This window comes from Pollicipes pollicipes, unplaced genomic scaffold (genome assembly GCF_011947565.3).
Source record: "Pollicipes pollicipes isolate AB1234 unplaced genomic scaffold, Ppol_2.1 Scaffold_4740;HRSCAF=5597_pilon_pilon_pilon, whole genome shotgun sequence".
In the NCBI taxonomy this organism is placed as follows: Eukaryota; Metazoa; Arthropoda; class Thecostraca; order Pollicipedomorpha; family Pollicipedidae; genus Pollicipes; species Pollicipes pollicipes.
This window is the reverse complement of record NW_023596545.1, coordinates 32,256,241-32,271,795: the sequence shown is the minus strand read 5'-3', so window position 1 is coordinate 32,271,795 and position 15,555 is coordinate 32,256,241. Positions and strand designations below refer to the sequence as shown.

General features: G+C 55.9%; 1 protein-coding gene across 1 annotated transcript in view; it reads right to left on the bottom strand.

Annotated features, from left to right (window-relative positions):
• Positions 1-9,515: 9,515 nt before the first annotated feature.
• LOC119098482 (uncharacterized) overlaps positions 9,516-15,555 on the bottom strand; it is a gene marked incomplete at its 3' end in the record, with an annotated part of 21,922 nt that continues 15,882 nt past the window's right edge. Inside the window, exons 4-8 of the mRNA XM_037221407.1 lie at positions 14,962-15,034; positions 13,979-14,071; positions 12,077-12,100; positions 10,198-10,343; positions 9,516-9,680 (exon numbers count right to left, since the gene is read on the bottom strand). Of these exons, the coding sequence (XP_037077302.1) occupies positions 9,516-9,680; positions 10,198-10,343; positions 12,077-12,100; positions 13,979-14,071; positions 14,962-15,010 (477 nt within the window). The remainder of the gene's footprint in view (positions 9,681-10,197; positions 10,344-12,076; positions 12,101-13,978; positions 14,072-14,961; positions 15,035-15,555) is intronic.

Genomic DNA, 15,555 nt, shown 5'->3' with positions numbered 1-15,555 from the left:
CCAATTCCAGAGGGCAGCAAAGGGGTCCCAAATCAAAGGGTCCCAAACCTTCATTCTCAATGTGCACCAAATTTCAGGGGCCTTCAAAAAGTGTGGACCTTCCACCCTGAGGGAAGTGTGGATCGGTCCCTTGGTGAATGGGCATCAAAACCTTAATTTTGGACATCATATCCCTTGCTGTCAAGAGGTAACAAATCCAACTGGGCCATTCAAATGGCCCAAAATGCTCATTTTAAAGGGGATCTAAATCCAGGAACACCACAGCTGCCGTTCGTTTCACTCTGGCCAAATTCTTAATCAGCCCATTCGGTGAGGGGGCGTCGAAACCTTTATTTCGGGACACTTTGAACGTTATTTTCCAAGGTCACTCAATTTTAGGGGACAACTCAGAAAGCCCCAAAATCTGAATTTCACAAAGTCAAAAAATCCCAGGGGCACCGTTATGCTTCTTGCATGTCATTGACGAAGTTCTTGATGGTCCCATTTGGTGAGGGGACATGAAAGCCTTTACTTCGGGACGCTACAACATTTCTCTTCTAGATGCAATGCAATGAGAAATGGCAATGCAAGGGGTCGCATCCACAATGAGATAGTGGAAAGGCCCTTTGCCAATCAGAGGCTCCAGCACTGAACGAGGGGCCCTCCAGACCGAGTCAACAAGGGGCCAATAGCCCGAACTGGTGTCTCGGTGCCAATCATCAGACTCCGCGTGCCGGTGAGGGATAATTTTGCGTCAATGAGGGCCCCTGCATAGATAAGATGTCAGATGCTCTGATCAGGATCAGAATCCAGGCATGATAGCATCCTAAATACTAGGCTGAGATTGGGAATGTCAGACCTGAATGCCCACCTGTTCGAAATTCAAAATCCAACTACAACTCGTCCGTCTTGCTAATGTGGCTATCCATATGAAGACCCTAAACACTTTGTACTGAACTGTCCTCGCCGTCATGAAATCCGAATTTCAGTGCTACGTAAAACAGATCGTATCATTCCAAACTGTTCTGAGCTCACTCACAACGAGCAACTAAGTATCTGTCTCAGAGGTAACGGTTTACAGGGTCGCAATGGGCAGCAGATAGCAAAAATTTTCCAAACATTTCTTTTTCAGACCAAACGATTCTCCTAAAAGCTTCCAGCTGACGCGGGCAGCAGACGGGCCACTGGGTGGCGTTGCCGGGCGGGCGTCCGCCGCCGGCCCGAGACGGCTATATGTGTAGACTGGAGTCGTGGCGGGCGCCTGGCCCGTGTCGGCTTACGGATCGGGCGTGTGGGCGGTGTGTCGTGGGTTCCCTGGCGGCGTTGGCCGTATCTTGTTATTGTTAGGAGAGGCGCTCAGATTTAGGCGTTGCGCTTATGCGCCAATCCACTCTTCATATTACGCACTGCTTAATGTCCATAGTCGAAAATAAACATCAAATCAAATCAAATCAAATCAGAGGACCTGCCGTAGCAGGACGGGGACCGGTGCGGTGTATACTGCATCCCTCTCAGGGCATCCGGATCAAACAGGAGTCTGGTCCTCATATCGCCAGAATAGCTGCTGCTAGGGAGCCTGGGCGCTGACGGAAGGGCCCTTCAGCTCCTGACCAGGGAATTCTGCCCATGCAGCCTCGAGGCCGATTCTCTGAACGGAATTAGCATTTACAACAGCCCGAGCGATAGAAATTACGCAATTGCGTCACGAGTTCGTGGTGCTGTGCGCACTAATTCGTTCCGGGCATCAATCTAAAAATTGGAGATGAAAATTACGGCCGGGCATACTTTTGTAACGTATGTAAATTGACTTCATAATGAGTTTGAAAGTACCACTTCCCGATACGTTACTATTTATGCGCGCTCGTTGACCACCACCAAGTGCTACCTACAAAACCGACGCCGCGTGGCTCATGGAAGCTATAACGCCGGGCGTCGGTGTTTCTCCTTGATTTAGAGCTATTTTATATCATTGTTAATTGACAGATAATAAGGAGAGGCTGAACTTCCTCAGGCAAACAAGAGTTGGATATATTGATACAGATTTTGACGTGGTTTTGATCTAGACTAGCGTTCAATTCAAAGGGCACTCAATGCCATTATAAAGCCCCGAAAAAATCCGGCAACGCCCCTGGCTGTTAGCCGAATGCATTTTGTGGAAACATGAATTTGACAATTGAAAACTTCCTGAAGTGATGAACCCCGCAAAGGGTTATCCATTGCGGAGGAATAATTGATTTATTAACTTCGAGAGGTATCATGTTATTTATCGTGTTTTTGTTGTCACCTTCATTAACTGGAACAGAAGACAGAAGCCATCCAAAGATACAATTCATTTCGCCTTCTGAAGTCAATAAACCGGAGGAAGTGGGTGTTAGTTAATGGCATGGAATAATCTACCGGCGTGTTTCATGTTATAGTAGTGCAATGAACTATCTCTAATCTGATAGAACAAAAAAGTATGGGTTATGTTTAATTGGTTGTGGGTATGGGTTAATGGGTTATGGTTGATTGGTTATATATAATATTTTAGTATGGGTTCTGCAGAGATATGGAAGACGCTGTGAACGTAGATTGTAAACCCAAATAGGGTCACATATTTGTATGAACATGACAATCTTATGTTCTTCTGTAAAGATTCTACTCACATTCAGAAGCGATTAGTTAAAACATTATGTAACCTGGGTATGAACACACACGCTCGTAAATCTTTGAAATCAACGCCCTGACGCCCGGCGTTGTAGTCTCCACAGGCCGTGCGTGGTCGGCCTTACACCTAACACAAGGCGGCGGCCAGGGGGCGGCCGAAAATGATGACGCATTGAACCGAGTGCCTTTGAAAGCTTTAGGACATGCATTAATTTGTTTCCTGGTGCATATTTCACCCGTGTGATTGTTAGATTGATGATAGGAGCCGATAAGCATTTCTAGCACCGCGGACTGGTGCTGCAATGTTGTGGTGGAACTGGGAGAGTAAAGGTGGAATCTCTATTTTTCGTGTTGCTTAACTGCTTATCTGTTCAGAGGACATCCTAAAAATTATAAAGGTGAAGAATGTCTTGAGTTTGGAAGGTTTCAAGAAGCATTATTTCACGACGGTCTTTCTCGCGCGTCCGGTCCTGGCCGCCTGGTGTTATTTGCAGCGGTCAACGCCGCTCAGTGTTGCGGAAACTGCAACTCCTGTTGCGGAACTCTTCTTGCTCCTAAAATTGCATGCGCCCAGGCGCAAAACCCTTTTTGATTTTCTTAAAGGTCGATGCCGCAATTGGGATGGACGTTTTCAGAGGAACATGGGTCGGTCTTTTTCATTTTGACCGCATTTTGATTCACTTTATTGAACAGTAATGAGACCAATCGCCTTTTTCGGGAAAGAGCCCGTGGGTAGAACACTAGGGGGTGCATGATCTTTCCCATGGTCGATCCGGAGGCCCCTAGAGGGACGCGGAAACCTCCGCAGCCTGACGCGGAAGGTCTTCTGACCCGGCCAGTTTGCCCCGGATCGACGCCGGGGCCCTCATTAACGCAACAAGATCTCTTATCGTCGCATGTGGTCCATTAATTGGCAGAGATTCCATTTCGGCTAAATGGGTCTTTAACTGAAGTGTGGTGGCGGGCCCGAGGTTCGGTGCTGGGGGCTCTGACCGACACCGAGCTCTCTCATTATCCTGCTGTGAACTCACATAATCACTTCTCATGCCTCCTTTTTTGTCAGGTGGCCCCGACTAACGCAAGAGGCTCTGTGGTTCGGGGTGCCTTCTGTTCAGCACATGTTCTCCCGGCCGACTCGGGACCCTTGCCGACACAGGATCCCCTGTTAGGCACTGCGGATCGCTGACCGGCACAGCCTGTTAGACACTGCAGATCCTTGACCGCCACAGCCTCCCTCCCCATTGCTTTAGGGCCCGGTGAATGCCAGTTGCGGGCCCCGGCCTCGTCCCTGCTTTGGAAATGGGTTCCCAGAGCACAGACCGGCACGAAGCCGGCTGTTCGGCGTTGGTGTTCTCCAGCGAAAATCGACGCACTGTCCCGAAGGGTTCTCAAACGGTGCAAGAGACGCTCGGACTGACTTTTGAGGTCACGGTCCTGCGGGCCGGGATCTTTAATGTGACCCTCAGCCCTTTCAATCTCGCTATCCACGTCGGTCCAGAGGACCCGAGGCCTCTCTCGTTAGGCCTCTCTTCGGGCCACCTCGAACTCTGCCCCCTGGCCGACTCGCCGCCGTGCTGTATAAATCGCTTTCGAAGCTCAACCCACGCGGTGAAATGTGAATGCCTTTTCGCCTTAGAAACAATACCTCCGCACTTCAGAGCGCTGTTGGTTTAAGCCAGCGTTTGTGACAGTCCTGCTTTATTCCTGGGCCCAAGAGTCCCGCGCCTGAACTTATGTACGCTGGTGTGAGGCGTTCTAGTTTAAACGCAGCGAGGAAGTCCGAGCCGAATACCGGCGCCCAATTATTTCCGCTGATCTCAGCGACGGTACACCCGGGGTGAAATATCTCAGCGCCAGGGTATCACATGACATTCAGCAACTCAGGCGAGCCTCACGGGCTCAAGTAAGATCCCTGCCATCGGACTCCGAGTACGGGCAGGGTCACGGTCAGCTTCAGAATCGACGAGGCTTTTGTGCCATCGGACTCAGAGTCCGGACAGGGTCACGGTCAGCTTCAGAGTCGACGAGGCTTTTGTGCCATCAGGACTCCGAGTCCGGACAGGGTCCCAGTCAGCTTCAGAACCGACGAGCCCGTTGTGCCACCAGACTAGTGCGGATAGAGCAAGGTCGACTTCGGAGTCGTCGAGGATTTCGTTGAGCCAGAGTGGGATTGATTTCTTTCTACTTTTGTTATGAGTCGGCGCCATCATGAGTCTACCAAATTATCAATGAACCGATTCAAATTGAAATACATAGTTAAAGGGTTGTGTTGAGAGTCTGATGATTTATGTGTGCACCAAATTGTCATGTCTATATTGTGTCGACGAGGTTTTCGTTGAGCCAGAGTGGAATCGATTCCTTTCTACTTTTGTTATGAGTCAGCGCCATCAGGAGTCTACCAAATTATCAATGAACCGACTCCAATTGAAATACATAGTTAAGAGGTTGTGTTGAGAGCCTGATGATTTATATGTGCACCAAATTGACATGTCTATATTGTGTCCTGTCTATATATATATATATATATATATATATATATATATATATATATATATATATATATATATATATATATACATATATACATATATAGCCGCTCTTTGAAGAACACGTACGTCCTATTAAGGTCACATAGCATCCGTGGAAAGAGCTTCCCCACTATTCTCACCGGAGTTATTTCATCATAATCGATCCCCATATTGGACCATATATCCCTTGGTAAGAATCGGGGCCAACTCCCAGCTGTGGAATCATATTCAAAACCAGAGCCGGAGTCAACCCCATGCGCTGGGAGTGGACGTTGCAATCGAGTCCACGATTGTTTTCGAGGCGAAATCAAGTGCACGTCTCTGCAATATTTACAGCTTTTCATATGTCCGCAGATTAAAGCTGTTTCAAATTCGACGGTCAACGTGCATTTTTCAGACTAAGCAATGGGCCATCAATTTCGTTGTCATTGAGCACGGCTTTGATTTATCGTTGATGTTTTCAGACTGATCATACCCCTGACCATTTTGGACCGGTTGCTAGACGAGCACGACATGACTGCGCGGTTGTTGTGTGGAGATGTTTGGAAGTCACACCAATACAGGGTCCTAGCCCTTAACTTGGTAGAAAGCGCTCATTGATATTGATCTCTCATGACAGGCATCCGACGCATTTGCGGGGTCAATAAAACAGATTCAGAAAGGGGTCAGAAACAGCTGAAAAATAACTGATTAGACCGTAAGCACGATTTTGTTTTGTAGTCACTACACATGACTACATCCATTACACCTTATTCACTTGTTTTGTTTGCCATTTACGTTGCTGTGCACAGAACTACCACACAAAATTTCAGAGATGTTATGCTGGCCGGGTCCAAATGACCGATGATTTCTTAAACCGATGCACCATTTTATCTTTAATCGTCGTCCTTTGCTGCAGTTGGCGTGACAAAACGCAGACAATATTCGCAGAAGAAGATAAATTTTGGTCGCGACCTTCGCATATCCAACATGTTGAACGAGCGTCTGGAGGGGTGTTTGGGCAAATATTTAAGTGGGTGTTCCACACTTGCATGAGTTTTTGAACTAAAATAGCCATCTTGAAGACCTTTTGGTGCTGTTCACAATCCTGCCCGTCTTATAACCTAGCGCCGCTAGTTTCCGAGCTGCACGTCTGCGAAAATTGGGAAAGGTATGTCGGGGAGGGTATTTCAGCCATCTTGACATTCACGACCTGATAATAATGTCATTCAAGCACTGCCATTCCATAAGCCATATGGCAATCGAGACCAAAAAGTGTAATTGTGGAGGCGTTCATACATGCCGCTCGTGAGCGCGATTTCCAGATATCACGGCCGTCAATTGGCTCTCAATCAACGGTGTGCAAGGTACGACGACGTAATCAAACCTTGACGCATTGAGGAGCATATTTGCTTAACAGAAAACTTTGCCGTCAAGAGCAATCTTTTCAACCTAAAAAATCTACCGAAAGTTACAAGTGAGCTTGTTTCATCAGATCTGATACTCTTGCTTCAGCGTAGTTAAATGTGAAACATTCCTTTCACGTGTTACCCGAACATCATGCGCGTCGGAGCGTTGCGTGCCAGGGAGGAGCAAAGGAAAAACACGCGCCATATAGAACATGGATTGACTCCCTACGTCATATCCGGTATGCCGTCACTTAATGAGGTGACGTCATATGCCATCCCTTAATAAGGTGATGTCATGTCCGGCGTGCCATCACCTGATGATGTGACGTCATACCTCGAAAATAAATCACACATCGAATATGGGTTTGATTAAAGTCATTAAATTTGATTGAAGTTCTCGCATGCCACCAGTAAAGGTTGGGAAATAAACCCTTCGGGATATAGTTACTTCTAAATATAATTCAGACACGCCGCTCAATGTACCAGTGTCCATCCCACTTCAAAACCCTCAAGTAGGGGTGATATTTCTGTCAATGCTCAAAACGTGTCGGGAGAACGGCTGGAGACTCTCGCGACTGCGCCCGAATCACGCGAACAGCAAACGACTCGCGCTCATGAAGCTTTGTCTGCCTCCGGCCACATCCACCACCAGCCGATATGACCGCGTATGTAATCCGCATGCTCCGAAGACTGGCTTGCACGGGGACGGAGCGTGGTCCAAAACTCAGGTCATCCTCCCTAACTCCACGCCTGCATTACCGAAGCGTGTTCCACCGAAACTCGACTCCAGATGAACAAGAGGAAGACGTGAGTTATGCAAACTAGAACACCCTGGCGTCATTCGACCCACTGGATCCTGTATACCGAGGAAGTATGAGCCCATGTATTTGGCAACCTATCAATGGGACAATCCATCCGGGTCAGGAACTTCAGTACAATCCGCTTTATAGCCGGGCTCAAATTGCAGTGTTCACAGAAATGCCCAAGTTCAACGCGGCGTGAACTTCCCGCGCTTGAAACCACTCCCATGTTGCAGCTGAAATCCCGTGAAGATCTGTCGCCAGCAATACAGTCGTCCGAGAACCGCACCAGGGCCCGGCAAATGCATGAGGTCATGCGTGCATTCTGCGCAGCCCGGCCACCACAGCGGCAGCTTCGCTCGAGCCACGCCGAAAGCAGCCGCCCGCGGCATAATCGAAGATTGACACTGGCTGCTCGTCTCCCGGGCGAGCGGGTCCGCGATATTCTATTCGCCCCACTCCAAAGAGCAGCGAGAGCCACCAGTCCGCTGTCCAGTTCGGTGATTTCCGTCGCATCGGGCGCCTCGCCGGCCAACGCCATGCAGGGAGCAGGACAGAACAGCGACGAATGACGTGTATTAACAACGTGGGCGACATGTGGAGACGACCCTCGGCTGGCGCGACCGACACCGACACCGGCCGCGAGCCTCCACCACAGCTGCCATCCATCAGCACGTGTCGAGTTTGCACTCTCGAAAAGCGTCATCAGAGAAACGTCCACTACGGGCCAACACTCATTTCGGCTACCATTCGCCTACACACCCGCGGAAAGTGCCCCACAGCGACATGTGACGCATGGAAGACTTCAGCCGTCGGCCGCCTGCCCAGAGGAGGCTCGGCCGGGTGGACGCCGCGGCCAGCCACGTCGACATCCGCGCCGGCATCTGCCCAGAGGAGGCTCGGCCGGGTGGACGCCGCGGCCAGCCACGTCGACATCCGCGCCCGCATCTGCCCGGAGGAGGTCTGACTGGGCGAAACACCGCCGCGGCCAGCCACGCCGACATCCGACCCCGCATCTGCCTGGAGGCCGCCGGCGCCAGCGGTGACCTCTACTGACCCCGGACCCCGGCCCGGCCCCGCTGGCGCCGGGACGAGGCTGTACTTCCCGATTGCGGCGCGCGTAACGGGACCAGACCCCACACAGATCCGCCCGTGCCGGAGTTCGTTTTCAAGAGAGGGCCGTGTGCAGCACCCCTGAATGCGTTGCTGGACGGAATCGTTGAAAGGTGGGCGGTCCTTCGCAGCCCGATCCGTTCGCCGGTGGCAGATGGGGAGTGCATACGAACAGGCTTCAGGCGAGGTTCGTTGACCGTTGTCGGTCCAAGCATCAGTTAAGCAGCCAAACAAAGGAGTATTGAGGATATGCGACAGTGAATGACCAGAGCTTGAGATTCAAAGTAGCGATCCTTGAGATTACAGAGCACGTTGAGTACTAGCCTATTAGGCCTACATAGCTTCCATAAACAGCAATCGCTTGAACACAAACAGAGTAAGACGATTAGCCACACTGAAAGCTGCAATACTAGAAATAACACCGCAGCTCCTAACACTAGACAATGCCGTCCAAACCAGGCCGACCAAACTAGCTTCACGCAGGAAACGATACGCGCCCAGCATATCCATGAGCCCTCGACCCAGCGCGAACCAGCGGCACGCACATTTTTCGAGGCGATCATCATAAACCTATGCGCGAAACAGCCCCACCACTACTCACAACAGAGACACAGTGACTCTCGTTGCTCCCTCGGCGGAGAAATCACAGCTGCGCCAGTAGCGCCACCGTCACACACAGCGCCCAACACGAGCGCCACCTGGACGGCGACGCGCCGGCCCGTACACCACTGCCGAGCCGGTCAGTCCTCGCGCGCGTCGCGGCGGCGCCGGCGCGGCCACCGTCGGACGGGCGGCGCGCGCCGGGCCCCGGCGCCGGCTGGCGCCCGCGCCGCCGAGCCGGCCGACCCCAGGCCCAGCCGGCCCAGCCAGCGGCGGGCCTAGCCCACCCAGCCGGAGCCGAAGCCGTAGTCCGAGTCGGAGTCGTCGCCGCGCAGCGAGCCGCCCTGGCTGACGACGTCGTCGCTGAGGCGACGCGCCAGGTCGACCTCGGAGTGGCGCCGGTCGTCGGGCGGCGGCGCCAGCGGCGACGCTGCCGGGGACGGCGCCGGCTCGGCCCCGCCTCCGCCGCCGCCGCCGCCACCGCCGCCGGCCGGCATCGGCAGGCCGCCACCCGCCTGCAGGATCGGCGCCGAGATCCGAGACTTCAGGCTCTGGAAGTCCTGCGGCTTCTTCGACTTGCGCTTCTTGATGCTGAACTTGGGCGGCGGCATGAGGTCGCGGTCGGCCTGAGGGAGGGTGGCGTCAGGGGCGGCCAGGCATGTCCGGCACCCGCATACAGCCCGAGACGGCCGCAACACAGCTGTCCAGGCAGGCGGCGTGCGGCGGCACGGTGATGACACGGGCACACCCAACAGATCAACCAAATGTTTAACAATGCCATCTACAATGAAAAGTAGGAGCAGCCCAGTTGGGCTACTGCGCTTGGGATACTGTGGATTAGATGCAATTACAAGGGTTGCATTGAACTACTATGATATAACCGCGTTCGCACCACGCAAAATGTCTTCCGGATTGGGCACAATAAATCGTCGGATGTTCTGTTCAAACCGCATTCTACGAACCCACACTGGCGTGAAACAGTGACGTTTGTTTGTAGACATTTGGTTCCTTTCGGCGAAGGAATACCACGGAAACAGCGTCGCCATGCGCCGCCAGAGCTCGGGGCGGTGAGCTCTGACGCTCGCCGCTCTGAGCCCTGAGCTCTGAGCTCTGACGTTCGCCGGCCGCGCGTCGGGCGCTCACGTCGTTGACGCTGTCGGAGGAGCCCCAGCTGCGGTGCAGTCGGTCGCCCATGTTCAGGCCGGTGGAGAGCAGGCTGTTGAACGCCTCGGTGGTCCGCTTGACCCGCACGTTCAGCGAGCCGATGCGCAGGAAGCTGGAGTCCTTGTCTGGGGAGAGGGCGTCGGCGTGAGGAGGCCGCTCGGCCGCCGGTCGAGTCCGCCGATGACGTGTCGGGACGCGCGGGGTGCCTGCCGCCCACTGCCCGCCACAAGGCACGAGACCCTGCAAACCACTCTACTAAAGGAAATTGTAGGTATACGAATGTGAAGGCTTAACGGTAACGTGGTCGAAGGCTGCGTCTTGGCGCTACTTCTGCTGTTGACGCGAGGGCAGAATTGGTACGTAGTTTTCGTCTTTTTGCTAATAATCTTCGGTTTTTTGTCTCTTTCTATATGATCTTCCAAGACAGCTGGCCATTTCAGTTAGCGTTAAATTTGAACGAGACCACTACCTTCAAGAGAAAACATAACAGCCGTAGAGCCAAGCTGGCGGTTTTGCAGGTGAGAAGCAGAGAAGCACCTATCACTCTCCCCCCCCCCCCCCCGCCCCCTCCCCGCCCCAGTAAAGGCGATGGCTCGACAAGGGGAGGGGGCGGGGGGGGGGGGGAGGCAGCCGTACCGCCGCGGCTGCCGCGCCGCCTCAACTCCCGTTCTGCTGGGCGGCCGTGGCGCGCGCTGCCTCACCATCTCCACGCCTCCCGGGGGAGACCGACTGAGGCGCGGGCCCGGGGCGCACGCCGGACGCCGCGCGGCCTCTCATTACAGGCGCGCCGCGCCGCCACTCCAGATTAATTACACGCGCGCTTACCGAATTAATCTACGACGAGCGCCTCTGCGACAACAGCGTCAATTAGACGGCCGACGGCGGGGGAGTAACAGTGCGCACGGTGCGCAAACACTGCCGGCTGGAGGTGCGCCGAGACCCGCTCGGAGGCGGGTCTGGACGACCGCCGGCGGACGCCGCGCCGCTAGTGACAGATCATCACACGACCGCCCGTCACGCGACGGCCGCTGGTAGTTGTCATCGCGACCATGAATGGACGCCACGTAACCCAGCCGTTGAACACACACACGAGACCAAATCAATGTCAGTAGCTTCCACAAACGGTAGACGCTTACGTATCGTGTGCATTACGTTTGTGTTGTGCGCATTGTCGCGATTAATCAAAACGGTCCTTTACCAGCGCCGCAGCGGCGCAAGCCATTAGTGCAGCCGTCAAACACCGACGGCTCGACACACGAACTGGGCCTGGCTCTCGTCAGGTGACCATGTAGCGTGACACAGCGCTGCACGGCGTTGCGTCAGGCAGCCGCTGTGTCAGCCAACAGGCACGAGCCGGCGCCCGCAGCCGGAGCGGCCGTGTCAGCCAACAGGCACGAGCCCACGTCCACAGCCGGAGCGGCTATGTCAGCCAACAGGCACAGGGCCGCGCCCACGGAGCGGTCGTGTCAGCCAACAGGCACGAGCCCGCGCCCACAGCCGGAGCGGCCGTGTCAGCCAGCAGGCACGAGCCCACGCCCACAGCCGGAGCGGCTGTGTCAGCCAACAGGCACAGGCCCGCGCCCACGGAGCGGCCGTGTCAGCCAACAGGCACCAGCCCGCGCCCACAGCAGGAGCCGCTGTGTCAGGACACAGGCACGGGCCCACGCCCGCAGCCGGAGCGTCTGTGTCAGCCAACAGGCACGCGCCCGCACCCACAGCTGGTGCGACAGCGAGGCAGCGGGTAGGCGGCCCTGCCACAGCGGTGCTTTCTGTTCATAGCGGCTCAAAACACAGATTGCGATCCTGAGAGGGCTACAGGTATGCGGCCTGCACGTAGATAGGCAGGTGGCCAACTCACCAGCTGTCCTCTTCTTCTTGATCTCTGAAAACAGAATAGGGCTGTTACAAGCTGACGTGGAACATATCATGAATCATGACACCGCAAGATTGCGTTTAATTCGAGTACTCAAACACAATCGTAGAGCGTTCGCACAGAGAGACGGTGAGCACCACTTAGATTTCGGACCGTCTTATAGACAACGGAAATACTCGTTTTGCATAAAAATGTAGACGCTTGACAAACCGACGTCACATCGCTATCATGCAACCATACAACTATGGTTCTGACATACTACATCGACCCCGCGACACCTGAAGCCCACTCATACAGAGAGCGTAATCATGAATCATGACGCGCTGATTGCGAGCTGTCAGGCCGACGACCCACACTCGTGTCAGACTGGTGTCAGAATCGAATCACCAAAAGCGGGATCCAACATAAGCTTGCTGTACGCACAACATCGCGTGCATACGTGGTATGACGTACCTGTTAGTGTCATGCGTCCCTTCTCTCAACTGAAGGCGGTTACGGCACTACCGAGCATGCGGTGCGAGAATGCAGCCAGAGGCGCCCACCACCACACCGTATTGGAACACGGCAACGGTTAGACTATATATTGGAGCGTATCAAGGGCACACACCGAGTACAGCGATCGCCAGGCAGCCATTCCCAAAGGAAGAACACAAGAGTGGCGCAAAGAAGTGTTTACAGAGCGCCGCAGCTGCTATGGACACGGCGGCCAGGCCCGTTTGGAATAAGGCGCATATATGTGCACTACGGTAGTGTTCACCAGTGCCTGTCTCTAAATGCTACCCAAATAAGCGGGTGCTAGCCTCCACAAATCAGATGATAACTGGATCTGACTGGGACGAATAACAGACCCGTTCGAACCGAGCAAAAACATGCGGTTAACAGAGATCATAAGTGGGCGAGACGCTGATTAACATACACTCTGCAGCTGATTAACCAAGTCTGCGCCGATTGTAACAGACAGGGGTGCAAGCGTATGATCGGCGACGTTTTTCGGCAGCATTTCATCACAATGAGACAGGGTATTAAACCCTGTCATATAATATGAACACTTGCCCATGTCCCTCACGTCCTGATACATGACGTTATTCTTGCTATCACCCCAGCAATAAGCATATCTCCAAACCCTTCCGAATACCATGCGTTCGAAGTTGGCGACGAAAAAACCGGCCACAGCGTGCAATCCCATGCCAGCGTCACGAAATAAAAACGGCAAAGGCCAAACACAATCCCAGTGCGGTGCGCCGAGTCCCGATTATACACCGCATGCTGCTCGTCAATGACCTCTGAAGCTGTTAGTGCGGTCCTGTGCCAGCCACCGGCGGTGGTCAGGCCGCTCCGTCCCAGGCGGCTGCGCTGGTCAGGGCAGGGTCCACCACCGTGTGAGTCGGGTGGCCCTGAGCGGGGTTATCAGACCGGGCCGACCCCTGCCGCCTCAGCGCGCCGGCCGGCACTGCAGCACGGCCCGTGCCTCGCGGCGCCGGAGCCGGAGCCGGAGCCGGAGCCAGAGCCGCGCGGGCCGCCGCTAGCCGTACGGCGGCTCCCCGCGGAGCGTGGCTGGCAGCGAGGCGCGCTGCGCCGGCGGCGGCCGGACCGCGCCGCGGAAGCTCTGCCTGAGCGCGTGCCGCCAGCCGCCGTCGCCGCTGCACGGCCGCGCAGCCGACTCGGCGCCGCCGCGCCGCGGCCGCCCCAGCAGCCGGTAGCCGCCGCCGCCCAGGCCACGGCGCCGGCTCTCCAGGTAGCCGGCCGCCGGCGGCGCCGGCAGCGGCGGCGGGTACTGGAACCGGCTGCCGGCGCCGGCGGCGGGCGCCGTCGGCCCGGCCAAGCCCGGTGGCGGCCCCACCGCCGCCGGAGACGGCAGCGGCGACAGCGGCGAGGCGGCGTACTTACTCCGGAACGCCTCCGATGAGAGTGTCGTCTCCTCGCGCACCATGTACTGCCGCGGCTTCTTGCCGCTGTAGTCACGCATGTTGGGGTCGGCGCCTGCGGGTCGGGGCAGGGACACGGCGGGTTAGCGGCGGCGCGGGGTACATCGGCCCGGCAGAGGTCCCGAATGCAGCCGCGACTCGGCATCCCAACGACAGACGCACTGTTCTGCCGTACGTAACGCAGGACACAGGACAGCTACATCCGAGCCTATTCAAACACCGGGCCGTGACAACTCTACTGACAACTGCGAAGTGTACCGTTTCAGCCGCCGCGTTTTGCTCCAAGTGCGGTGCCAACCAGGTGACTAAATTAGTGTTGTTTCTTAAATATACCACATATTTGTAAATAATGAGAGCAGGAGTGGCGAAACTGGATATTCTTCTGCAACAAATGACGTTTAAGTTTTCGACACGTTAACCTCGCGGTGGGGTAGAACGCAGTGGGTCTATTCCAAATATCGTCCTCCAAAATTTTCCATCAGCAACAATGGCTCGAAAACCATCAAAGAAGGGTTGGTTTTCGGATTCCCACAAGCACCGACATTTGTTTGCGGCCAGTTACCACGGTTTATAACGGCGGCGCCGCCTGTGGCGGCCTGCCGCACTCCTGAGACCAAATAAACCCATCAGCCGGCCGGCTCCGGCCGTAAACAGCCCGTGCGGCCGGGCGCGGAGCCGGCCGCCGCCTACCGAGAACGGCCGGCGCCGCCGCTCCCCGGGGGGCGCCGGCCGGCCAGGCGTGCAGGCGCGGCGGCGGCGGCGGCGGCGGCGCCGCGCGGCGCGTGCCGCCGACGCCGCCGGCGCAAACACCGGCCCCTATCGCGCGCGCTGACGGCGGCCGTCGGCGGCCGGCGGTGGCGGCGTCGCGCCGCGGACGCCGGCGTCGCTCCGACGGCGGCCAGGAGAGCGCGGTAGCTGCGCGCCCTCCACTAACGCCCGGCGTACCGTACGTGTGGACGAGCAGGTCGAACACGTCCTCGTGGCCGTACTGCATGGCGATGTGCAGAGGAGTGTAGCCCTGCAGAGAGAACAGAACACGCGCCCATCACAGGCGGGCGGCGCGGCAGCCGCAAGCCAACAGTCGATGTCAAACAAATCCGCCCACAGCTATTAGAACACAATCCTGCGCTTATTCCGAGCATCGTACTCTCGAGTTGCAGCCGCTTCCGCGAGGGCTTCCGACCGTCATCACAAATGGCCTGGGCCAGCCGGGCACGAGCGCAGTCAGAGCCGGGCAGAGTCTCAGCCACGACAAGCGGAGAATGCGGTGCCGCCCCCCGGCGCCGGGTGGCCTGTTGCTGCAGTGCTCGGCTCAGTCTCACACGCAGGGCCGGGCGGCCCGGCGCCGCGCTGCCAGCGTGGGCGCGGCCGCGAGCGGCTTCGGCGGCGCACGGTTTCGTCTCTGAACCGACGGGCGGCCCGGAGACGGCCCGCCAGCGCCCACAACACAGCGCGGTCGGCGGCCGACGTCGCTGAGCTGACGGCCGGCGGGCAGCCGGCGGCAGCGCGTCACCAGCTGCCCGCCGGCCGTCACAGCGG